At 37.6% G+C, this 27,420-nt stretch overlaps 1 protein-coding gene across 5 annotated transcripts in view; it reads right to left on the bottom strand.

The window, feature by feature from the left end:
- Positions 1-10,483: 10,483 nt before the first annotated feature.
- The window catches only part of FUT9 (fucosyltransferase 9), a 113,220-nt gene continuing 96,283 nt past the window's right edge, over positions 10,484-27,420 (bottom strand). For 4 of the 5 annotated variants that reach the window (XM_062608415.1, XM_062608414.1, XM_062608413.1 and 1 more), the window contains one exon: positions 10,484-19,706. In XM_062608415.1, coding sequence (XP_062464399.1) covers positions 18,619-19,698 — 1,080 coding nt within the window. In that variant the 5' untranslated portion in view covers positions 19,699-19,706 and the 3' untranslated portion in view covers positions 10,484-18,618. Of the gene's footprint in view, positions 19,707-21,209; positions 21,623-27,420 lie in introns of those variants that run through there. The other variant, XM_062608417.1, reaches the window with a different exon arrangement.

Genomic DNA, 27,420 nt, shown 5'->3' with positions numbered 1-27,420 from the left:
CACACTCAGTTCTTAAATTGCCTCCCTGACAAAAATGGTGTTGATTCTATAACAAAATCTGTGAAACCAGTCAGTCATTAAGAATACTGCCTGTTTTATTTAGTTACTGTGAAAAATGTTTTAGAAGAGATAAATATAGATTGTCCTAACTTGAGAGACAATGCAAATACAAAGAGAAATACATGGAAGATTATTTATTCTACTCATGGGATTTTATTCTACTGTGGGATTTTACCAAAATCTTCCTTCCAAAATATTTAAAGAATTAAACAGATGGGCAGGAATTTATTCTTGCTATGTGTCTACTAAATTATAATTTATGCCTACCAGGTGATGAGCTTTGTCCAACAGGTGACCCATACCTCTGCAGATTCAGTTTTACTCATAGATTATATGCTTAATAGAGAAATAGGTGGGTATCCTTTGAAAAATCAACACACATGAAAAAAAACAAAAACAAAACAAAAGCCAACTAAGGCCAAAGGATACTTTGGAATAATTTTAGAACAAAATTTAGTGAAAACAGCTTTGTATCATTTTGGAACCAAAATCTGTTTTCTTCAGCAGACTTTATTTTTATCCTAGGCCGTTGGCAGATAATCTAGCATGTCATGCACTGCTAGTGATGATCCTTAGTGAATAAACCAGCTATTCACCTAAAAAGCTGCTTGGCCACATTAACTTGGATAAAGAATTGTGTTAGAATGAATTGCCAGTGGGTTCAGAGGCATAGTACACCTAGAAACTGGACTTCCTGAAATACACAAAAAAGACCAAGTAGCGTATTTTCCTTGATGAATTTGAGAGAAATTAAAAAGTAAGCAAATAGAATTACAATAATTAATTAGCTCCCAGTCTTGCCTGGAGTTGTATGAAGGTTTAATATTATAATCATGTGGCAGTCAAACAAGGTTCATTCAGGAAAAAAGGTAAGTGAACACATCCCATCCCTACACTCAGCATGACCTCAAAGCTTCTGAGTAGTGTGGGCACAATTGAATGTTGCCATACCAAGAATGAAATAGGAGGGCCTTGTCATGATATTGAGGTTTCTGCCAAAAAATGGAAGAAGAAAGATGGGATCTGGGTCAGATTTAAAAAACAAGTTAAATAAAAATCTCAGAATATGTAGCTTTCATTCACTATGCTAGATATCAGGCAGCATCATCTTCCTGGCATCAGACTGATTCAGTACCGCTTGGGATACTGGATGCAAACTCAGCTCAGCATAACTTGACTTTTTCATAAAAGCCATTGTTCTTCTAGACAGCTGTAACCAAATCTCATATTTATGTGGTGCTGTGTTGAGATGCATATTTGTTTTACCAAGTTTTGATGATGAAACCATAACCCATTAGAACCTTACAGAAGAATGTTGTGCCAGTGAAGAATTTTGGATGGAGGATCTTATTTTTTTGTACTGTAGTGAAAATCAGAACATAAGGAAATAGTAGTGGGGTTCATAAACAAAATATAAATGCATTTTTTTTTGTGTGGGCAACTTTTAGATGTTAAATTTTAGATCTACTAGGTTTCACATTCCTTCATCAAAACCACAAAAAATACCCTAGGTGAAACAATGCATTAAAAACTATTACAATACTATTGTAATTTGTATATTTCAGGATTTTTGTCTAAAAGGTACAACATCTTTACCTAGCGATTGAATTAATTTCCTAACTTTCTTTTTAAAAGGGAAGTGCAATATGTGAAATAATAGGTGAATTTGGAAGGGCTCTGAACTTCCATTCAGTTAATTTGCAAACACTGCAAATTTTAATTTGATTCATTAAAATCCCTTCATGTGGGGCCTCTGACCTGCCACAGTGCATGCTTCTCCTTTGCTTCTATAAATGTATTCAGTCCCTACTAGATTCATTAAAAAATGTGCGCCCAGGTTCAAGAATTTTCAACAGATGCTTATCAAAAGAGCAGAATTTCTTCTGCTTACTTTTTTTTTTTTGTCTTGCCTATCAGTTCCAGTTCTATGCAGCTCATAATTTGAAATATGAAGAGAATCTTGCCTTCTATTTCAATTATATGGAAGCTATCCTTTTTAGGGAGGAAAAATGTCTATCCCTGAACAGATACTGTGTGCTGGGATTTAATGAATGAACTCTTTAATTGAGATCTGCCTATTCTCCAAATATCTGAACAAGAATGGATTTTCACATGGTTGAACTCTGCAGGAGGACTTTTATAGTAATCAAGGTAAGGAATGTCATCAAACCACACAAAATTTAGATACAAATTAGGTTCTCATTTTATGTAATAGCGGTTGTAAAATTTTGGTTTCATTATGAAGAAATTGCCACAAAAAGAGGATAAATTCACATTAAATACAGGAGCGTAAATTCTCATAGTGCTGCCAAATTGATCATTCACTGAACTTTAACAGCAAAAGATTTTTCCTAAACGAGTTTATAGCTCTTTCAGCATAACATGATTACTATCCCCAGAGAATATGACAATGCCTTTTGCAGGTGGTGGGATGTGATGCTGTTATAGTTCATGAGAAAGACTTGGTTCAAGAATTTAATTAAGTACATAGTATTAAATGATTAAATCTGTACTTTAACTGCATTTTACTAGTGAAATAAATTCATGACCATTCCCTGAGACTAGCCAGTGTCCACACTAGTCAAGTCTATCCTCCAGAACAGAATAGTCTCAGATTAGGTGTCTATCAGCATGAAATGACTCCTGAAACATGATAGGGAGGTTACTGGGAGTGCAGCAGCTGGCCTGAGGCATACGTTGTATCAGGGTTCACTCTAACAATGTGATAATATAAATCGCTCTAACAATGTAATACATCAGATTACAAAGTCTGGGGCATGACAGAAAAGTTGACCATACATATCTAATTCTGACTGTATCTACATTTGAAGATTTGGCCCATAGTAAGGCAGATTTCAGAGAAATTTGATAGTGCCCATGTCACCTTAAGGGCAGGCGAGGAAAGCATATTGGTGTGCCTGAAATATGCGGGAAAGCATGTACACAAGCAAATATTCTGATGTTCATGAGAGAGGACTGAGGGATTTTTCACTCACCTGTAGCTTCCAGAGGCTAATGCTGGCTCTGGAATTGTATTTTACAAAAAAATATGGTAACAAACAGTCTACTTGTGATTCCCCATAGAATGTCCTGATGCTGACAGTAGTAGTGAGATAGCTCTATCCACACAGAATGTCCTGATGCTGAGAGTAGTCGTGAGATAGCTCTATCCACACACTTCTGCCTCTGAGGTGTGCAGTTAACTTGCACATTCCTGGCAGCATGTTTAGCACTTCTGTGAGTTAATGCAGGTATGGCCAGATAAGCTTTCAATTAACACACAAGACTTCCACTGAAATAAACGCCATTAGACAAACTACCATCTGCTGCCAGATCTAGGGCCGACTGAAAGTTGTGTGCCACTGTGATTGCCTGAAGAGTGCACCCAGACTGATAAGTATCTAAGGAAGGTATCTTAGAAACTGGCCAGTGAATGTGGTGCTGCCATTGGTCTCCAGGAATTAAAAGCTCTGGGCACCTGCCGGTCAGTTTTCAAGTGCTGTCATGGAAAGCTCACCACGGCACTCCTGTGTGAGGACATGAGAAAGATTAAACTGAGTTATACTTAGGAGTCTGTCTAGCCTGGTGGTCTATCTCCAAGCACAGACACAAGCAGATGTCCAAATGCGCAGTATAGTAGGCTGCCTAAGAATTGTTTTGTCATGGCTGTTTGGCTGCATGGTTACTTGTGAGCAGCTTGTGTTGGAGTGAACAGTTGGGGGATGGTTGTTATCAGCAAAAAATCTTAGCTGTCATTCTCACGTTTAAAAAATTGTATCTGGACACTCAGGGAACATAGTCTTTGTAGATAAGAGAAATATTATGTGGAAGGAACTGAATACAATTCTTATAAAATCAAGACAGTAGAAGAAGGAAGAGGTTTGAAATTGGATGAAAAGTGAAGCAGCATTTGCTTCATCACAAAAAGTGACTTTGTCTTTCATGTTTCTTCAAGGAAGGTATAAGGGTGAACTTGTGTTTCTCTAAGGGTGTGCAAAAGACAGATATTTATACTGCTGCATAGTGGAAGGAGATATGTATCAGAATTAGATATTTTAGTCATTTTCCAAGGATATGAGGCTTAAGGGATAACTTTGCCTCCTACCCTGCCTGTCTTTACCTTTGTTCTCTTTTTGTCTCTCTCTTTCACACTTCATAATTTATCATCATGAGTCAATTTCATAGTGTTAATGGATGCAAAGATAATATGTTTACATAATGTTAATGAAATTAGGTAACTAGATAGTTCAAATAGACCTGTAAAGTCTCCCTTCTGAAAAAAAACCTGACTCAACCCCTCAGAGATGTCTGGGAATCCGCAAGATACAGCTATTATGTGTGTCCTGATTGTGGGAAAATCTTTAATCAGACATCACAACTAATTATATGCTAGAGAATCAAACTACAAGACCTGAATTCACAAAACTAAGCTTTCTTGCTTCATCTACTAGAGAATCTTAAAAGAAATAAATGTCTTTTAAGAGGATGGGCCTGGTGATAGACTTTGTTGAAAGACTGCTGTGGAGCAGTATTGTTATGTTTAATAAAGAGTGAGAAAGAGCAGCATGTTGTCTAGGTAAGAATGATGGTGAAGAGGGATGTTTTGAGAAACTTTTTAAAACCAGAATGCTTTGCGAAGCAAAACCCATAAAGGCAATTAGCTTCAGAGGAGATAAGAAAGCTTATTAAACACATATTCTTCTTTCTTAGGGAGATGTAGTATCATACAATGGAGATTTTACTGCACATATTAGAACAATGCAACCAACAATGACTTGAAATTAATGTTTCTGGGCACCACATGTAATTTCAATTATATTATGTTAATATGTTAAGAAAACAAAATTTATGTAAGGCTTTTAGATAACATTTGAGTGCTGAGCTGGTAAATGAATGAAGGGAATTCTCCTGTAGTGGGAATAAGGGACTGAGAAAAAATTAAAGGGAGGTAATTAGAAAATGCTCTCAAACTGAAACAATCAACTATTGGGAGAACAATAAGTAATCACTATAAGATCAAAGACATCATCAATAAAGGACTCTTTGGGGAGGAAGATGGAAAAAGAATCAATAATTTTAGAGAATTAATATTGAAGCTGCTTTTACCAAGCATCTTAAATACTGTATAGATGTCTAGTCACTCAGATTCAGAAAGGATAAATTCCTCTTGACAGCTAAGAATATCAGGGCACTGCAAGACCATGATGTGAAGAGCAAATAGAAGAGCAAACTAAAAATGGAGAAGGGTTGCAACACTATGAAAACACATCATGGACGTAAGCTTAAGGAAAAGTTTCCCCCCTCTTTAGCTGAGGAGCAGTGCTGTCACAAGATGAGATGGGCTTCCACAAGAAGGAATAATTTAACTACTTGAAGCACTGTCGTGGTTTAAAATCAGTCAGAGGGCTTGTCCACTCACTCCCTCCCTTCTTGCTCTCCCCCTACTCCAGGAGGGATGGAGAGGAGAATCGACTAGAATGCAACTCCCATGGATTGAGATAAGAACAGTTTAGTACCTAAGGTATAACACAAATCACTACTGCTACCACCAGTAATAATAATGATAAAGGAAATAACAAGGGAAGAGAATACAACATCTCACCACCAGCCGACCAATAACTCGCCCCCCCAGCCCGACCAAGCTCTGACCGATACATCCTCCAACCCTGCAGTCCCAGTCCTTCTGGGTAACTCCCAGTTACATCCTGGGCATGACGTGCTGTGGTATGGAATACCTCTTTGGTCGGTTTGGGTCAGGTGTCCTGCTTCCTCCCGGCTTCCCCTCTTCCCTGGCAGAGCATGAGACTCACAAAGTCCTTGGCCAAACCAAAACATCGGTGTTATCAGCTCTGTTCCCAGGCCAAAAGTCAAAACACAGCACTGAACCAGCTACCAAGAACGAGAAAAATTACTGTTACTGCTGAACCCAGGACAAGCACTGAGATTCCAGTGCAAAAAAATTGCTTCGAAAAGAAATTTTAAGCTTAATTATGACTAGTATGCTTAGATTTGCTGATAATTGATAGTTCTGGGTGTGCTGGCATAGAATGTGTCCTTTCCAGTCTAATCGTAAATCTTAGAATATCAGGTTGGGTTATAGAAGAAAGATATAAGCCTGCAGAGTAGAAAAGCAATTCATAGGCAGAAAACAGCTACCTTTTCATAAGGATATTAGCATTAAATGTTTTACAAAACCTTAAAGTGTTTCATTGAAGACAAGTTGTAGTTGCCTTAAAATGATTGTTTTGAGAGTTTAAGAGAAGAACCTCTGAGATATCTTTTTTAACTATGTGGTCATCTGTAAAGTCAACTGCTTTCTAAAGGTGTGCATTAATATCCACCACAAGGAAATGCTCCAGGGTAATTTTGTCACAGGTTTCATTACAAGATTAATATTTTAGAAAACCACCGAAGGACTGTTTTCTGACCAACTTCACTTGCATGGAAGATTCTAAATATTTCATGAATGCAAAGGTTTAGCAGATCCCTTGCAGAAGTGCAATGGCTCGAAGTGAGCTTGCTCAGGTACTGGGACAGTGCAGGCATGTTATACTGTTGTACAGCTGTGCATGCATTCTGCTCATGATCGTACTGGGCTGTACAGGTGGCCCAGCTACCCAAAGTGTAGTATGTCATTCATAAACTCTGCCTTGACTCTTTAATGCAGAAGATGGAAGCATGAGTTTTTATTCAAGGTGCCAGTTCGTCTGGAAAGTAAAGGCCTGAATTATGCAAACACTTGCAGCAGATGCTTTACTTAAGTGGGGAAGGAGTCTCAAAACCATTTAAGTCTACAATTTGCAACACCAAGGAAAAGCATTTTTATAGATGCTGAAGGGTCAGATATATTTCACTAACTCTTTGATCTCCTTGGTTGAATAGGATTGGTAGCAGTGACAATTATTATCATTATGGTGCATATTCCTGCATCTTTTTCTGATAAAATAGAGCTCATGAACCATGTTTTCACTTGTAAATACATATTTGAGCTTTACAAAAAAGGTAAATGAGCTTTACCTTGCTATACAATATGTTTATCTGTGAAAAGCATTAATCTTGAACACAGACTAAAATGTAATGCATCAGAGACACGTGAAATCACCACAAAGATTAAGGTTTTGGTCCTATAATTTGTGTAAGAGGTTTTGAGTGATAATATTAAGTGCCATTGCTTTCAGAGCTAGTGAGAAAGAGGATGCTTTTCAATATCAAACAAATAGAAGATAAAAGAATTTTTCAGACATTGAACATGAAAGACATGAAAAAGGATGGAGACAAAGCAGGCTGCACTTTGAACATACTCTTTTGTTGACCTATATCTCATTTAGCCAATGGCTTGCCTACAGGCTCAATCCTGCTCACCAGGGAGTGCTATCCAGTTCTCAGGGATGCCTAGAGATGCATCTGCACTGTATAATTGATGGGCAGCTTGTCCAGGGCGCTGGAGAGTTCTGTGGGTCTGTATGATGCTCTGTGCTAGCCAGAAGCCAGAATGCTAGGTGCAGACTTCAAGGGATGTACTGAGACAGAGCTGATAAACCCTGCTGGACCTGAGCTGAGCCTGTGCAACCAGATATCACTGTAGTAGATGATATGATATCTCTAGCCATATCTGGGTTTTTTCCTTATTAATCAGGATTAATCAAATAACACCTCAGCAGATGGTTATCCTGTGCTATTAGTTTGTCTCCTCATTATCACTTTGTGTCTTTTTGCTCAGGACTGGATTTAGTATGGTATAACTGCGTGATACCTTTGAGCTGTATTAGAAAAAAAGGTTTCAAGGGTGAAACCACCACTCCGGATGTAATTGACACATTCAGTTGGTTGCATTACAATTTATTTGGTTGACAAGCAGAACTCATTAAAAAGCACCTGATTGCCCATGTACCTTATTACATTTAATTTCAGTGCATTAAATCTAATGTGAATTAAATTGAATTTAGTGGCAATGAAAGAATAGTGGTGTAAGGGTATGGGGCTCACTAGATTAAGGTTGCAGAGGCTTGAATCATTTTAGCTGGAAATGTATATTTTTCCTACGTCAAAATGCTGACCGAGAATGTGAAAATATATAGTCAATGTAGAGAGGGGATGATATGGCTGAGGAAACCAAGTGGACATAAAGTGGAGGCAATGTCAACAAATGCCAAAAACTGTAATGGTGCTAATAACACGACTAAGCAGCTTAAAAACCAAAGTGAACTGCTAACTTCAGAGTATCTGTTTGAAAGAGAGATCAGCTATTAGATGAATGCTCCTATTGCAGGAACAAAATGACTATGGTATAGCGGCAAGTCTGTGACTATATAGAAGTTATTTTGAAACCTTTTGCAACAACTCTTCCATTTTGATTAGCCACAACCCATTGAGTATGTGTTCTTCACATGACAGAACTCAGATGACAGAACCCAAGAAAAGAATGAAAATGCAGTTGATGTCATTTTCCTCATTCAAGAATCCTCTCATTGAAAAATAGCCTCCTTTGGGAAAAAGAAACATCTGGTAAGAAGTGTTGAAATTAGTATACAATATCCCAAATTAATATTATTTTAGCTACTACTGAAAACTTAAATATTTGATTAAATGCAAAATTTTTTGAGAATGATTTTGATCTTTCATAAAAGTATCAATTCAAATATCACAAGCAACTAATTTTAACTGAAAAAAAAAAAAGAAACCTGGCAAATTTTCACCTTTCAACACAAGCAGCTTTGTTCTTTTTCATTTTTTGTGACTTGTAGATCAAAATCAATTGTAATAATGATTGCCATAGAAGTGCTACTTAACATGTTATTTTTTTTTGTGTGATTTTAGGCAGGATTAAAGATGAAGACACACCGTGTAGGTAAGTTGAGTTTTTCTTCGCCTCCATTTACTTTTTTAAACCTGTGACTCCTTTACATGTAGGGGGAACTTAGAAATTTGTTATGCCTCTATACACCTACATGTAGAAGTCTGCTCTGAGATATCTCAAACTACAGTCATGTTTTTTGTCTAAAGGCTTGTTATCTGATCCAAAGACTTCACTGGGGTTAAAATGTATATTGAGGCAATATATTCCTTGAAAGGAAGCTGCTGTTTTAGTCAGAGTGAGAATTTACATGGTGTATTTTGAACTGTGGTGAGCCAGGATGCAACCTGCTAATGGGCTGAGAAGCAGCATAATTTTTTGTCTTACTTTCTTTATTAGCCTTGTTGAGAGGTGCAAGCCTGCTCTCAGACTCACACTGACTGCATGTTTGGTTCAATGAGCTGTTTTGTGCTGAAGGACCAACCTGTATAAAGCTTATGTGGGCTTACTGCTTGCTTCACTGTTCCAGGAAGTTGTGCTACATCATCCTTATCACCCACAAATGTGGCTTCTGCATTTGTAATAGCCTTCCATTGCTGGCAGTGTTAAAAACCTGCACACCTTCTAGGCATGACCATGGTTTTCTTTCTGATTTCACCTCAGTGCTGTGCTTTCAGAAGCAGATCATCAGGTTGACTGTTTCTGACCTTCAGGGGCAGAGACCTGGCCTTCCAAACACACAAAGGCTTTGTGTCCAATAGGTTGGTGTATCAAGGGGGAGGTTGTAAGCAAGATGAAGAAGAAATGGATAATTGCAGAAAAAAAATTCTGGTTTAGACAGAAAGTTGTATGTTCTGTCCTGCATTGGCTTTCTGATGTGGTATTTGAATGTAAGGAGAAAATGGGAGGGGGATAATGAAATGGAATAAATGTGGCAATGACTTCTTTCCCATGTACTATTAAAAACATAAGTCTGTCTCTGTACTCATCAAGGATGAGTTCAAGATGACTATAAGCTTGGTTTGAGTAAATGGCATAAATTAAATACATTTTTAAAGAATGTATCAAGTTAGCAAAGTTTTATTAGCTCAGGAGGAAAGCAAGTTTGCCCGTCTGATAGAGAGGAAAAGGATTTTTGAAGTCACAAATCCATTCATTCTTCAAGCTGCACAGTAGTCAGGCATATTGTTCTCTCTTGGATGAACTTTGTGATCACTGGGACCAAATGCTCTGTTCCACTGCATTATTTATTACATTTATTTCAGTGGCAAACCTGTTTTCCAGTAGCAAACATAAATACAGAAAAATCAAATGATTGCTCAGACAGTGCTCCATAATTATGTTGCTAAAAGCAAGGCAAAGTAAGTTGTAGTACCATAGTGATTCAGCTGTATTGTTTGCTGTACGCAGCAAATGAATGTAACAGTCCATATGAATTCAGTCTGACCCTAAATGCTTACAAGACTTTCATGTGTAAGACCTTAAAAAAAACTAAAATGCTGTTTGTGATATCTCAGCCAGAAGTCATGGGAATGAGTAACGATCTTTAGCGCAGGCTCTTCATGAGAACTACCGCAAGAGGAAAAAGGATGACATTAGGCCTATGAAATAATAATCAAAGACTATGGTACGTGGAATGTTCTCTTTTTATTTTAAATATACCTATTACAATAATTTGTTAGGCTTATATAGAGCGCTACTATTTACATAATTCAGTGTTTATCCTTTGGGGAGAATTCCAGTGCTGAATAAATATGAGTCAGTGAGCTGCTTGTTAACCATCTTGGAATCAGAGTTCTGAAATATTAGTTTCATATAGATGATTAAAGTCCTTGAAATGGTTACAGTTTCCTGTAGTTTCATACAGTGAGTATCTTCTGACTGCAGTCAGATTGTGTTGAAAACTCTAAACATAGCTATAGGGAATCAGAAGAAAGTTTAACAACAACATCAAATTAAAAAAACCAAAATTCTGAAAAACATCAGTGGTTGAAACCCTACATTTTTCAGATGCATTTCAGGATGATGGTATTGTTAAAAGGAACAAACAATAAATTTGGTAAAAACTTTGCTATAAAATGTATAGATCATGGGGTGAAATATACAATCAATAAAAAATACAGATTTTTACAAGGTCTTGTTTGAACATGGCATCTTAAAATGTGCTTGCAGGTAAGAATGGTTTTCATTTTTTTTAAATAAAATTCAATTTTCCATGGTTACTATTTCTTACGCATGACTTTATGCATCATGTATATACTATGTAAAACACATAAAATATTAAATTGTCAGTACACGGAATATCATTAGCTGAGAACATGAAGCAAGGGTTCATATAAGATCCCACTCAATGCTATGTGTGTAAGCTCAAATAGAAAGGGACTTTGGTCCTGATCTTGCACTAAGAAAGTAAACGTGGTCCCATGTTTCTACATACAGAACCTTACTGTCTTTACAGAGATCATACTAGTCCTGTATGTGTCAACCATCCCATTTTCATGTAACCCACCACAGAAAATGGGTTTGAATCAGGACAAGCAGCTGAAAGGTTTTTTTCTCCTAATTCTCATCAATATATTTCAGAGGTCAAGTCCATGGCACATTATGTGAGTGTCTGAATATCTATGACATTCAGCTATGGCACTCAGTTTCATTTCCCCAACATAGAGAAGGACAGAATGGAAATGCAGCTCATGACTACCAGGCATTTATCTAAAAAATATAACATTATTAGCATTATCATGGAATAGAAACTAATTGACAACACAAGCCTGTGTGTTCAACAAAACATCTTTGATTTCAGTAGCATTACAGTTTGGCAAAGAAGAGTTTCTGAATTATCTTTGTTACAGATTTGAATCTGGCACATTTAAGACACCCACCCACCTATTAAAATAATATTTTAAAGCAAAATTAATGTCTGATATAAAATAACAGTTGTGTTGTAAATGTGGAAAAATAGTCTACAAAAAATAAGTATAAAAGTGATCTCAGATTTATGACTATGTTTCATATAAACAAGTCCAGGTGACTATTCTGTCTGTTAGAAATGGCCCTTGGTAGGCGGTGTCACAACAGTACATCACAGTTTTCACAGTTTACTATAACACAGTAAGATTCACAATGTGATGACACCTAATTTAAGAAAAATAGTATTTTACAAACTATACATTTGGCATCTATTTTTAGATTTTTTTTTTGTTTCTTTTTCAGTTCCTTTTTTCATTTCCCTTTTTTTTCTTACAAAATAGTGCAAAATTACAGTGTGTTAATAGAAGGTTTTGTAAATCCTAATAAAAAGTCAGTATATTTAACTGTTTTGCTCATTCACTGGAAACAGTTTGGCACGTTAGGATTTTGTATAGATGGAAAAGCTTCTCATTTTCTTCTCTTCAGTATATCCACTGAATCTTTAAAACATTAAATTGCACCAAGGAGTTAATTTTCCAGATTTTAAAATCTCATCTCTTATAACGTGTATTACAAAACAAAACAGCAAAGGAATATGTAGATTTTGGGTTATTTGCCAAAGAGCATATATCAGGAGGGCTTTTCCTATCATGTTATAAAGGGATTGATGTGAACATTTTTCATCTGGTGACTGCTGAAGTGTTTAGTTAGAGCTTCAAAGCCCTATAGGAAATTTATGCCAACTTTATATATATGTAAGTGTTAGTTTACTTTATATCTTTCAAATTTTGCTATCATGTATGTGCGGGTATCTGGCTGTATTAAGCCATGGGGATAAAGTTTCATCAAAGCCTGATTTTGACTGGACTGATTCATATAAAGAATAACAAACAATCACTTTTGCTGCCAATTTGTAATGATTAAATGATTTTCCTACTAATTATTTACTTAGGAATGTTAATAAAGAGCTCCCCCTGTAAAAATACTTCTTCATTTTTACAGACTGTCACCATAACTCAGAAAAATACCAGTGTTCATTTCTTGGAACAGTGAAGTCTTCTGCATAAACAGGTATGGTACAGACTGCAGGAGTGAGAGTGTCCTAAGTCATCCCGTGAGTGTGTCAAGAAATACACAGAAGAAGTCCGATGAGTTTTGGTTCAGTTCTATGCCTCCTTGGCTGAAAGCAAGAATGAGAAACCTGACTAAGATCACCAAGTCACCTACAAGAGGTTGCCAAGCAGCTGTATGTACCAACCTACTCATAATACAGGCTATTAACCTGGAGGTAAAAGGCTATCTGCCACATGAGCAAACCTCTGAACTGTTCACTGCACAGGGACTGCTGGTTTCAGTTAACTGAGAATATGGTAACATAAAAGATTCCAAATTATCTTTCCAAAGGAGTAATGAAGTGACTTTTTTCAATATGAAAACTGAAGGTTGATGTCTCTTGACCTAATAATTTCCCATGAGTTTATGTTTTTATCATATGTATCAATCTGTGGCATTTGTACCATCAATTAAAATTACTGCTGCACTGTTTATTTAATAAATTTCTTGGTGTTTCTGTACCTTTTATGAACATATCTAACCAGTATGAATTTTATACTGATTTTATGAAGGTAGAATTTGTTATAGCACTCGAGCTAGTTATTCAGATATTAGAAGAGAAACATCCATGAATAAGAAGGTGATTTTTTACCCCAGCCATTCCACCCTTGGCTCAGTGCATTACTAGCACGGAAATTTCCCAAATCACCTGCTGACTTTCATGGAAGATTTGCCTGAGCAAGGAGTGAAAGATGAAGCTGAAATAACTATTTTCTATTAATCATATTGATTGACTTCTGACAATTAAAACTCACACTAAAACCAAACAAAACAGAACTGTCAGTCACTATTAATGAAAAAGCCTACCAACTGGCAGATAAACAAATATTTCCCCTAGACTGTCTTCTCAGTAATGTACTAGTTTTGACCAAGGAAACACTTGAGTATTTGATTAACTTTCACTGTTTAGTTTAAATAGGTGAGAAGCCTCCTTATCAGCCTGTACAGGCACAACTTTTGTTCCCACTCTTCATGTACAGTTGATCCCTCACAGAGTCCCATCTAGGCTGAATCAAATATATTCCTCCAAAAGGAAAATGAGGTATGGCTGAGACTGACCGTCTCTAGGGCACACTCAGTCCAGATTAAAAGAATGCACACACGGCCAGGTCCTTGAAATACTATCTCAGCAAGCCTCAGCTCCTCTCAGCTCCTTACATGACATGCAAGTTCATTCACCCTGCACAGCACAGGCAGGAGGTTGGGTGGAGTGCCATGCTGAGTGAATGGCATGAGGCAATGGTAGCATATATAGTATGCTGAAGCAGAAGTGTAGGGCCAAAACATATTGGATAAACTCTAAGGCAGAATTGGTTCAAACAGTTTTCAGTGTGGAATAGCCAGTCTACTCATAGAATGGGCACACATAATGCAAAAGGCTGTACAAATCAGCCTCTGTTGCTTACAGACTGTATTCTCTGGCACAATTCCAAAGGCAGTAAAAACATACTGTTTGAAGCCCCAGTGCATTAAAGCATTTAAGATGCTCTTAAATTTAAGCCCATGCTTGAGTCTCAGGATCATATGCATATGTGCTGAAGGTTATTCTTGAATCAAGTCCAGAAAATCTTACTGCATAAGGACAGGAAGATTTATTTCAAAATAAAAAAAGAAAAGAATAGGATTCTTGAAATCAGATAATAAATATATTATAGCTTGCTGACAGACTTCACTCTTCCCCTGAAAGTTACTTTTCTGTCTAATAAAGGAGGTAATACAAAGCAAGCAGGAATCCCATCCTTGAATAATCAGCAACAGTTGTTGCTTGTTTAACTGAAGCTTGTTTGATTAGAAAATTACCTTATGTTGTTGGTTCTTTTTAAACATACATAAGTAGCAAGAAAACAGTAAGTAGCTGTTTACTATGCTGAGTAGTGCCAGTTTCACATATCTTGCTCAGCCTGCATGAACTGTAGATATCTCCACATACATTCTTGCTCAGTCCAACATTCATTTTATTTGATATATTTCTTAAAAGACAAATATGTTGTTGGATGTGCCTTGCAACTTCTGGGGGCTTTGGTCAGACTGCTGCTTCATTGTGAGTACAGCCATCTTAGACAGCAAGAAGTATTCAAAGAAACTGGCAACCAGGATTCACTAACAGATGGCGATCTGCTGAGCAAGAGCTACTATGGTCATTGAATGTTTGTGAAATTAAATTAAACTCTGCTTTAGAAGGATCTGCTGCTAGTTCTGACTGATGTATGTTCACATTCAGCAGAGTAGCGATGCATCTGCAGTTAGTATTTTATCTGGTTTGGGTCTTACTTTCCACACTGAGAAAGGCAGTAATGTTGATAGCTCTGTGCATGACAGAGAGCCTAAAAACATCCAAAAGAAGTTGTAAAAGGAAGAATAATGATTACTGTCTGTCTTCAGTGACTGCTGAGTTAACTTGTGACAAGTGCATATGGAAGATTATTGTGGACTGGCAAATAAAATAAACTGAATACTTGACATAAATTTGTTGAGAAGATAGTAAGAATTGGTGTGATTTCTCATCTTTCATTTCTCTTTTCTTGTACAGCTACCTTCTTTACCAGTGGTAGCAAGGTGTAAATAATATCATATTCTTTATTTGAACTAGTTCCATATATTAATTATATATTTTAATCCATACTTAATTGGTTTTGCCCATTCTTCTTCACAATGATTTACTATTTGAATCTATTTATGCTAGGCTGTTCATGTAGGGTAGCTCACTGAGTGAGCACAGACATCGCAACACAATATTACGTATCTAGACTGGAATCAATCTTCTGTGAGTTAGGCATATATGTTTAGGTAGACTGCCTTTATCCATGCAAGGAGTTCAGATGTTTTACATCCTTCACTTCACATCATTTACTACGTAGGCTGGACATGCCCTAAGGTGATTCATCTTCTGTCATCAAAGCTCTTTATATCCAGAACTGCTTAAGGTTTGATACCTGCAGATGCACATTACTTTAATATAAATGCCTGGCTTACTTATGTTCCAGCCCACACTCCAAGAATGTCAGTGAAGGTGAGGTCATGTCTCTTCATCTCTCTTGCTTAGAATTTGGTCATGATTCTTGGTCATTTCAATCTGGATTAGATTTCTCTCCTGTTTCATTAATCTCTGAAATGATTTTAGCAATGTGTCCCAAAAGCAAAGTATACTGGCCATGTGTGGAGTTTCTGTAAAGAGAACAGCTCTCCTTCCTGTTCCATCATAAGATTTTCAATTACTTAAAATTTCAGATTAGCCATGCTGACTGGATCCAGTGCTCACAGAGGTAATGACATTACTTACAGGCTTACAAATCAGCATGTATTTCAAAGCTTTCCTGTGCATACACTGATTGATATTTGTAGTAACAAATCATATATCTTATTATTGGGCTTACTTGCTATTAATATAAGAATTTATTGGCTAAATCTTGATGCCAAGAAACCAATCTGATTTGATATAAGGCCTCGTGACACACAAAACAACTCCCACTATCTGAAATGAGGAATGAATTAAGTGACTGTGCACATTCACCAAGGGGTGAATGCAATTCCACTGAGATCAATGCAAATAACTTCCAAATTCCAGCATCAGGGGAATCAGATTATTCAGCCAAAGCAGTAGCATATTCAGTGACAGAGGGTTTCACTGCCCTCCTGAAAACAAAAGGTGTTATATCCTAGAGGACAGACTGTAAGCAATAGCCACTTGCTTTAAAAATGATGGAAATACTACTCACATCTACTTACATATACATCAATACCAGCACTTTGTTTTTAGAAGTCTGGTTTCATTATATTGCATTAATTTGCAAGGTAAGCTCTCTTGCTTTGTATTGGAATGCTGGTGAGTATAGGAGGTTCACAGTATATATTGCAAACTGGCTTTTAAAGACAACAATAAGTAATATAAATAAATATCTCTATCAGAATCCAGCTTTTGAAGCCATAGGGAGAGCACAAGTGTTTCTATAACCTTCCTGTGGAGTTTCCTGGTTTAGAAATTTGACTACATTACTCTTACAGTCTTCTGTGTTTCTATTCCAACCTGGGGTAAAAAAAAAATAAATCTGGCAAATCACCATATCTTTTGCTAAATGTTTATCATAGTTTATCCCTTATTTCTTACTTCAGCAATGCTCTCTACAAGTTTAATCTTAATTAAATATATGACCAACTACTTTGCTTGATCAGGGTCTTATACATCAATGGTGCTTTTCCAGTTAAACTTTTTTTTTTTTTCCAGTAGAAGATGTGATTTGTAACACATTCTGACTTGAAAAAACAAGCTTTCACTTGATACCAAAACACGTCTGTACATTTATGTCATGAAACCAGCCTTGTACACATGAATACGTATATAGCAATCACATATTTTTGTTCTAGCTGAAACAAATAAGTAATAAAATCACAGAAAAGCAGACATTTTAAACAATCATGACAATCATCACATTTTTGTATTTGCTATCAAAGAAAACTTGACACTTAAGAACCTATTTATATATTCAAAATTCAACTGGTGCTCTTGAGTGCATTTTTTGTACCTGTCACATAAAATATTTTCAAAAATCAAATTTCATTAGCTTAATAAGTTTAATGGTTGAATGTGTCAGCCTGATAACTTATTTACTGAATTTCAGCATATTTCTTTCAGAAAATAAACTCTTTGGTCATTTTTTTGTTTCTTCACATTCATCAGTCATAACAGCAAGGTGTTCAGCTACAATTAAAGTTCAACAGATACAATTTTGCAGAACTGGGGACAAATTCACAATTATTTGAGAAATTATATGAGAGAAATTGATAAAATTTTCAACAGTCTATTTCTAAAAATCCATTACTACCAGCTGAATTCAGTGCATTAGGCTAATGTAATCAAACACCTATGTTAAAATCTGTTTGTCTCTGTATCATCAATGTGATACCACTTACAGCCCTGGTTCAGGTAAACAATATTTGAGACACAATGAGACTTAAGGACATGCTGCGTTTAAATGCACTCAAAACTTGGATGAATCTGAGATTTGGCCACTAAGGTTGTACGTCTTCTCTATATCTGACTTTATTCTTCAAAGACTAAGAACAGACATATTCCTAACATAACTTAATGGAGAGATCTGTTAGAACACATCTTATTTTTAGAAACAAAGACTGTCTACTGCTGTCATACCTTTTAGAAATTATATTTCTAGGTTTCTCACCCTTAAAAAGGAGTGAAATTGATAGTATTGGACTAATGGCAGGTATTTAACTTTACTGTGTTCTTAAAATGTAAGAAGAACCATAAAATACTGTCTTTTTAATATTACACACATTTCAGGCTGGAACAGCAAATTATGTTCTTAAAGTTCTCTCTGGCATTTAAAGTTGTGTCCTCATTTTCCAGATAGGTTAAACAGCAAACGTAATGTTAAAAAAAAAAAAAAAAAAGAGAACTGTTAAAAATGACTACTTTAAGTGTAAGACTGGGACATATTTCACAGAAAAATCTTGTTTAAAAATCATAGTAAACAATCAAGTATTCTTCAGTGCACATAATTAGTATGTACATTATAATTTAAAACCAAGTATTGATGACTGCTGCTGCTGATCTTTTAAAATCTCTTACAAAATATAAATAGGATAGCCAAGAGAGGATAGCTGATAAACCATGACATAATGTTCTCTTTTCCTTCCTTTTTTTTTCTTTTTCTTTCCTCTCCACTTGCACTGAAGTTTCTTCTGGCTTCTTCAAGAAAGTGCACACACATACACACACCAATTAATTAATTCCAAAACCATTTTTCTAAATTTCCAACGGACTTGTATTCTTGGTGTCTTTTCACATGATCGCAAGCAAGACATGCATGTGATTCCCAGAACCTAGGAAGGTGTACTGAGAAATCCTTTTTCCAGTTGAAATAACTAAGGTACATCTTGTTGTTTTTGTCAAGCATCAGAAGGTATTCTGCCAGCTCTCTGGGAGAGAGAAAATCTTCCACATGTATGAAAGAGTCTGCTGGAATGTAGTTCTCATAGTTTTCTCTGGAAGGGCCCAGTACAACTGGTACTGATCCAGCCAGAAGAGCATTGTAAAGTTTCTCAGTAATGTAATCTTTGTGGATTGAATTTTCAAAGGAAAGGTAAAATTTGCAAGTGGAAATAGTTGGAATCAAGTTTTTGTCATTGACGTAGTCTCCGAAGGCTTGTCCATAGGTATGGATTTCAATGTATTTGCTAAGCTCATTGTAATACTTGACTCGAGCGTGCTCAGGGTTCCAGTTACTTACAACCCAGCAGACCAAGTTTTCCTTACTTGGCACTTCAAATGTAAAGGAACTTGTACCGACCATCATGAAGCCATAAGGCACCTGAATATCTGAATCACGCCGGTAAGTCAGGGTCAGGTTAAAGAGGTGTTCAATGCCACTCTTTTGTGGAGTATGAGTTGGAGACTCCAAGTTCATCCAAATCCACTTCTGGAATGGTGGCCTGGCTTGTTGAGGTAAGTTAGTCAGATCCCAGCTAATATCCCTGTGATGAATGAGAACAGCATGGGATTTGTTATATAATGAGCGGTCAATAGTCAGATGGCACCCGTGGATATTGAACATTGTTTGGCAGGATGTTAGATCAAATGTTTGACCAAATGGCCAAACCCAGATCAAAATAGTAGTTTCATTAAGATTATCAGTTTTGGAAGAAAAAAAGCTCTTCATTTTCAAAACTGAACTGGCTGATTCTATGGGACCAGAGATCCAGCTATTTGTTGGTTTGATATAAATTAGTATCAATGCCATGAAACAGCCAAGGACAATGAAGATAATAAAAAATGGCCGGAAAATTCCTTTAGATGTCGATGTCATAATTTGTTCTGAGAAAAAAAGAGAAGAAAAGAAAGAGAAAATAACATCAGGTATTAAATTTCATGTCCTGTTAAAGTATAATGAAATAATTATAATTGAAATATATTTTACTATAGAAATTAAATATGATCATAATGGTATAATTATATTATATGTCTGGTTAGAGCAATCAGATATCAGACATCAAAATGGATAGGACTCTGGTATCACCAAGCTGTAACCTCAGAAATTTCCTTTGAGTGGAGACAGTAGGGGCTCTATTCATAACAAAGATACAATATTTCTCCTCTTCACATCAAAAGCTAATTGACATTAATTAAAAGCAGAATTTTAATGCATTTCATACTTGGTATAAATCAGTATGTATCTTGAGAAGTCTTTTTGCTTAGAACCTAGGCCAAGAATTTTAAGAAACACAGAGAAAGCAGACACAATTACCCTTTGATTCTGTCCTTGTGCCTGTAAGAGATAATATGCTGCAGATTTTGTCCACCCATATTTGTGTGCATATATGTATGGAGGATATAGGATTAAAGGAATGAAAAAGGAAGGGACTGGAACTTAATTCTGGAATCAGTAATACTGTTAGAAAACCAGTTCATGCCTAAAGGCTACATAGGGATGAACATTCGTGCCTTCTCCAGAGGACTCCTGAATTAGCTAGGGAAGGAAAGCAGCAACTGAGCAGCAATAGGGCAGCTTCTCTCTCTGTTCCCTTATGCAGCCTCCCATAGTTCCCACATAAAGAAAAAATAGTAAAAAAAAAGTCCTTAAGTATTTATGTTTTTATGCCACAGTTCTGTGTTAAGAATTAGAGAAAGTAGAGATAAAGCTGCATCTTTGTGAGCTACCATTTTTTCCATGGAAAAAAAGAGGTGAGGAGTTCTCATAGCTTCCTTTATCCTCTCTCTGGTTGTCTCTTTCTAAGGGAAGTGATAAAGCTCCTTCCCGAACTTCTCTTCCACATGGTTCTTGTGAAATCTAGTAAAGTTAGTGGTTGCTTACTGTTAACCTTTGCTTCTGAATGTAGTCCTATAACTTGGAGGTGTTCTAAAAATGAAAACGTTTAACCATGTAAAGAGCGTGAGCATGAAAACTAATGTGTGAGTGTAGCACTTACGGTTACATCAAAATGTTTTCAAATTTGCTGTTGAGGAAATGAAAAAGGAGGGAATAGCAAGCTTAGCTTTACTCTAACATTATATCTTGAGGAAAAAGGAATTAGCCACAGTGTGTTATCTGTTTTGGGACAGCAAATGGTCTTAATTCTGATTTTTGTTATTGTGGTGGGTTAACCTTGGCTGGCTGTCAGACATGCCCCAGCATCTCCTCAGCAGGACAAGGGGGAGAAACTCAGACAAGAATCATGTGGGTTGAGGTCAGGACAGGGAGATTACTTGCCAATTACTGTCACAGGCAGAACAGACTCACCTTGGGAAAATTAATGTAATTTATTGCCAATTAAAATAGGTTTGGATAGTGAGAAACAAAGACAAAAGTTAACATAATACCTCCCTCAACCTCTCCCCAGGCTCAACTTCCTTCTTCATTCCCAACTCCTCTACCTCCTCCCTGCCCCTGAACAGTGCAGAGGGATGGGGATGGAGGTTTGCAGTCAGTCCACAACATTCCTCTGGGCTTCTTCTTCCTGCTCACATTTTTCCCCCACTCCAACATGAGTCCTTCCCATGTGATACAATCCCTTCGGGAAAAAACCCTCTGTTCCTGTGTGGGCTGTCCATTGACTGCAGTTCCTTCAGAGCATATCCCCTCACTCTGGTGCGGGGCCCTTCTTGGGCTGCAGTGTGGGTACTGCTCCACTGTGGTACTGCTTGGTTGTGCTGCAGGGAAATCCCTGCTTTAGTGCCTGGAGTACCTCCTTCTTCCCCGACCTTGGTGCTCACAGGGTTGTTTCTCACATTTTTTTCCCTTCACGCCTCAGTGCCTGTCCCTGCCTTGAAATACACTTCCCCAGGGCCGCCACCATCTTGGCTGCAGGGCCCAGCCATGACCTCTGGTGGGTCAATTGGAACTGGCTGTGTCCTGCACAGGGCAGCCCTGGTCTCTCCTCATGGGGGCCCCGGCAGCCCCTACTGGGTGTGAACATGCAACACAGTTATATAAAATGTACTGGCATGTTGAGTCTCTTTTGTCTGGGCCCTTCTTTTTAGGACATAATTTAGCAGGTCCTCTCTGCTCTTAGCAAAACTATCCTGAAGGGATTAAAAGGGAGGAACTGCAGCGTCCATGGCTTTTGCACTTATCCTCATCAGTTTAAATACCTCTGAAAGAAAAACGTGGGTTTACAGCAACATCACACAGGCTTTCTTTAGCCTATTTTGGTTTTTGCTCGAAAACATGTCTAGAAGGGAGATTTTGACCTACAAGAGCAAGAGGCTGCTTCCCTGCCTTATTATAATGGAAGTCAGAACTGGGTCTCTGAGGAAGAAGGGATTTATGTTGAGCAGCTCTAGGAGATGAAGCTCAAGGAAAAAAAAAAAAAAGAGGCTAAGCCAATCCTCGTGTAACTTCGTTCTTCAGTTCTGTCGTATTGAAACCAACACACAGAATAGGTATAGCTTTTAAATGAACAGATAGCATGAGCTGAATCTGAACAATAGATTTGGAAAGGTTTCTATTCACAGAGACTGATCATTTTCTGAGGATTTAAATGGATGAGAAATCAGAAAAGGGCCCTAACATTGTGCCTTGTAACTTAGTCACCCTCCAGCTAATAGTCCTTTGACACAAGCATCTCTGATAGGGATTATTTTACACTAAGCTCTTCTCCTAACTAATAAAAAGCCCTGCATCATCACACGGCAATTCTTGCTACATCAGAAATAACCAGATATTATGTAGTCTGTTCTCTGCTTTAAATTCTAGTGTATCACGATTTTGCATTTGTGTAGGAAGCTTTTGAATTGCAATGCCAACGTGAGGATAAACACTTGCTGTTTGCGTTACCCAGAATACAAGTATTAACATCTCACAACACTGAACAGGTGAATATCCTTATTTTACCCCTTCCAGATCTGTTTTCTCACGTTGCTTTGCTGTCCTGTGAACTCATGTGCCCCCTCCTGACCAGGGATCGTGTTTCTTATATTTTGCCTTTCACCAAAACACTGGCCTACAGCCAGGGTAATCTTTTCTAGTTTTTCATCCTTTGGATTCAGAGAACTAATCATTTATTATGCAGACTCATTCATCCATTAGATGTATAGGTATCAATGGCATGCTTCATTTTGAAGCTACTGCTAATGGGATGGTCGCAAAAGGTTGTGAAAGCAAGACCCATTAAAACCTGGAATGAGAAATTTGCAAAGGAAGCAGAAGACCTGAGCAGACTCGGAAACCCCAAGGAGCTGGACAGAATTTTGTCATGAAATTCTGTTTTTCTATTCCATTTTGTGCTAACTCCAGTAATAACTGTGAAGATGTATACTGGGAATAGCAATAGCTTTCAGGATGAAGTGCTAACCTCAGATACAATAACTTTTGTGCTTCATAAAGCAGATTGAAGAACCTATGGAATGGGCCAGCAAACTCTACGTTCATGGCTTTTGAGACTGAGTCCTGTGCACAATACCGTGAAGGCATGATGTAAACACCCGTTGACAAATACTATTATCTTGAGAAGTAACTTGTACTGTTAGGAAGTATAGTTGCAGTTTTTTGTTTGTCCACTAGAATTCATGGAATATCTTTTTCCCGATATTCTCCAGAATGTGGAGTCTTTTCCATATTTCTTTTTTCCTTCTTCTCTTTCATGCCCAAGATAACTACTGATCTCCTGCAGTAATTCTCACAATAAAGGTGTCTCTAAGGAAACACTAGTTAGAAGACATCCAGCCAAGTAACCTTAGCTCACCCGTCCTCTTCCATGGTTTTCCTTCTACCACAGAATCACAAATTTCCTTCTTGTGGATCCCCTCCCCCATCAATTTCTGACATGCCAGACCCACTCTGAAAAAAAAATTTTGTCCAAAAAAAAAAAAAAGTGTTTGCTGAGACTTTTGCCAACCGGAAGAATTTGGTATTTTTGATAGTTTTGTTTTAAAGTGTATTTTAGAGTGTTATGGCGTAACAAGTGTTTTCTAGATGCTTTTGTTTCCAAGTTGAAAGTATACTATTTCATCAGTACAAGACTATTTTTCTCAGTACAAAACCTAGCAAGGCTCCTTTTTAAGTGCAAAACTTGGCGTTCCATCAGCAAGCAATTCCATTTACTAGCAACACAGACAGGGAGGTAATAATGGGGTACCAACAGTGTTAACCCCAAGTACACCAGCCAAGGCTTGCAAAAGTATGTCTATTTTGTGAAAGCATGATGCTCACTAAGAAATAAAATGGAATTTTATGGAAACTGTTTTATCTTGGCTTCATTACAATAGTGACTTCTCATTCATTCCAGCTGGGATAGACAGGAGGTTTTTTTTCTGATTATGTTAACACTGTGTAGGGGAGAAAATGTAACCCTTTTTGGTAAATAAAATCAATACCTGTTTCCCTGGTATATATTTTCATCAGTTTGTCTGGTATACCTTCAAGGTTTTGCCAGTAGCCCAAAATATATCACTGCTTGCAGAGCTATATGCTAGTCTAGAACAGATTTTCTGAAGGTAAAGGCACAAATTTAAAAGTAAGCTGAAGAAAAGATTTTTGAAATCATGGATACTGAAAAATGAATAAAAAAAAATCACTTCTTACTTTTCTCATCTTAGAATTCTTAAATGATCTTTATCATCACTGGGTCTCAGGATAACTCAAGAAGATATACTTAAAAACCTCAAGATAATCTCTGAAGATCATTCCTGGCATCAAACAGGGCATTTCTGGCACAGAGGACTTACGAAGATTTTGGAGCAGAAGAACACAGAGGCAAACAGAGGTGTAGGCCTGTTTAGAAGCAGACAGGTAGCTAGGTAGATGATCTAAGTAGTAAAAGGACAGTCAAATGCAGTGGGAACTGATAAGAATCACAAGCAAACAACTGTTAGAAAGAAGGCTTGTTTGAAATTGCTCTCCCTGTCCTCTGGCACGTTTCATCAGCTTTGGTCATGGCATATCTGCATTTATGCTAAGAACTGTGTTTTCTTAGACCACACTTCCAATTAACTGGAGCTTTTTCACCTGCAGTACTAAACGAAAACTGATTGCCTCAGGATAGACTTAGTGGGACTTCTTATCTCCAAGTTGCTGCTGTCTGTATGTGCCCCAGACTGCTTTGCTTTAGCCCTCTGAGAATGAAGAATGCTTCTTTTTATTGGAATTAACTCTCACTGCTCCTGGTTATTGCTCATCTGTTTCAACTGGAATGGTGGATTTTCACCCCACTACCCAAACACGGGTTTGCTTCCAGTTCTTTCCACTCCTGTCCCACAGATTTCTGAAAGCAGCCCAGTATGAAAAGGTTTGACAGAGTTGCATAGAGTTAAAGGCTGAAAGATGAATGAGCTGCTAACCTCAGATGGCATGTTTTCATTCTATTGTTTGCAACATTCTTTTTCTTCCCCTTTCCTCCTCCTTTGTATTTCGGTTATTTGTTCAGTTCCACAGATTCCAGTTTTATGTATTTGCACTTTGAGAACAGCACAGAATCATTTTATACAATAGTGGTAATTTTTGTTTTCAACAGTTTTAAAACAATTATCTAAGAGCACCCTGAGGACAGGTAGCCATTAAGATAGACTGCTTAGGGATAGAGCTGAACCTACCACTGGGGACTGTTAAGAGCAGAATACACAAACACCACTAAACGATGAGACATCAGACTCTGCCCCCAGGTCCAGAGGGTGGGCTAGATGACCTCACTTTTCAGAGAATCGTAGAACTGTAGAATCATAGAATCAACTAGGCTGGAAAATAATTTTAAGATTATCTAGTCCTACTTTTACTTGGGACCGCCGAGTCCACCACTAAACCATGTCAGTTGATTCCTTCCAGCCTTGTGCTCAGTGTTAATATTAAACCACAGATTATTGTAAAATTCACCTAATAGTAGCATAAATTGGCAGCCTAAAACTTCAAAGAATTGCTGAAAAAATGAGTAAAAAAATTCTCCCATCTTGAAACTTGTATTGCAATCTATGAAACAACTATGCTGTGCACAGTGAAAATGTGAAGGAAGATGAAAATTGCATGGACAACAACAAAAAAGCCCCTATTTTCAAAGGCTAAATGTAAAGCGTCCCGGCAACTGTGAGCTGGGATACTGCTGATTTTAGACAGTTTCTGAATCTTGTCCCCTCAGGCTTTGCTGAGGAAAACCCTGTTCTCAGCAACCTTCTCCCAGTTGCTGTTCAGCACACAGCATGCTGCTATGGCTCAGTAATCCCAAACCCTCCCCTGTGATTGTCATCTACCCTCTCCTCCCCAAGGCAGCGACACACTGTCACTCTCCAGCTGCTTAGGCAACAGCTCAGTGGTTCCTTTCTGCAATCCAACTGTACAGCAAAAGGCATTAGCCAGGAATACAGAGTGTCTCAGAATAACAGACTAAATAGCTACAGCACTGCTCTCCATACTGGAGTGACCCTATATTCACCCCCACTGCCACATATCAAAATAAATAAAAAAAAATAAAAATTGAAATCCTATCAATAAGGAACTTTTCCAGGCAATCTGGGATTAGTGTCAGGACACCCCACTTCACAATGTAGTTGTGCCTCTTTGTAATTATGACCTTTTAGGTTTGTCTCAGAAGAAACATGGATACTCTCCATTCCCCCGCTTGGCACAACTGGAAAATACATGCATAGCACAAAGCTATCAGAAACTTCAGCAGCATTGAAGCCTTGGTAACATACAGATACAGGATCATTTTTACCCTAACTTCCACATTGGCTTGCTCACATCACAGCTAATTTATGACTGAGCATTCTGTGAAAGGAGTGGTGGTTTTCCATACTTGGTTAGCTACAGAAAAGGGAGTTTTTCACCACAATAGCTTAGTAGCTAACTTTATCTGCTTTGCCAGATTTTTATCTTTGTGAAGACAAAACTCATCCTAGTGCTGCAGAATAAGACAATCCACACTTCCTTCAAAAACCCTGAAAGGGCTCTGCAAAAAAATGAAGCTGAACAAAGAAAAGCTGCTCCAGAAGCAAATGGTTTCTTTCTTTCTCTTTTCCATGTGGCTTGAGGACAGCAAACTGCTGTTCTCTCTGATTCTGCCAGAACTGCAGAAAGAGCTCTTCTGTAGCTTTGTGGCTGGCTTGTAAAACTGCAACCAAGCAGCTGAAATATGAATAACATACCTGCACAAGCTGTGTATCTGTGATCGTCACCAGCCCACCAGAAAGTCCTGGTTAACTCACAGTAGCTGTGAAAATGGTGTGAGCTAAGCCAAACAGGCAGCATGAAGTGGCAGAAGAAGAATCATAGGCTTTTGTGTATGCGTGCTCAAGTCCACATCCTAGAATCATAGCTGCTTCTGGCTGATTTCCTGGTATATAGTTCCCTTGTACAATGGAAAACACCTCCCCATGCAAATCAGACAAATCAGAATCAGGAAAGAGCAGAAGGGTGCCTGCTTATAATAGTGAACACTTACTGTAGGGGACATGACTTCTGTGGCAAAGCAAGACTTTTGGAGCTCTAAGCAGCAGCTGTTTGTGTAGTATGATTAGACGGAGTGCAGTAGTTACACTGCTGAATCTTGCTGCTTAGGCAAGCTCAAAAATTTTAATTGGGATTTAATGCTCGGTTTTTTGCAGA

The sequence above is a fragment of the Pezoporus occidentalis genome, unplaced genomic scaffold, assembly GCF_034315485.1.
Source record: "Pezoporus occidentalis ecotype Australia unplaced genomic scaffold, CSIRO_AGI_Poc_V1 ctg13, whole genome shotgun sequence".
Lineage (NCBI taxonomy): Eukaryota > Metazoa > Chordata > Aves > Psittaciformes > Psittacidae > Pezoporus > Pezoporus occidentalis.
This window is presented reverse-complemented; position numbering and strand designations above follow the sequence as displayed.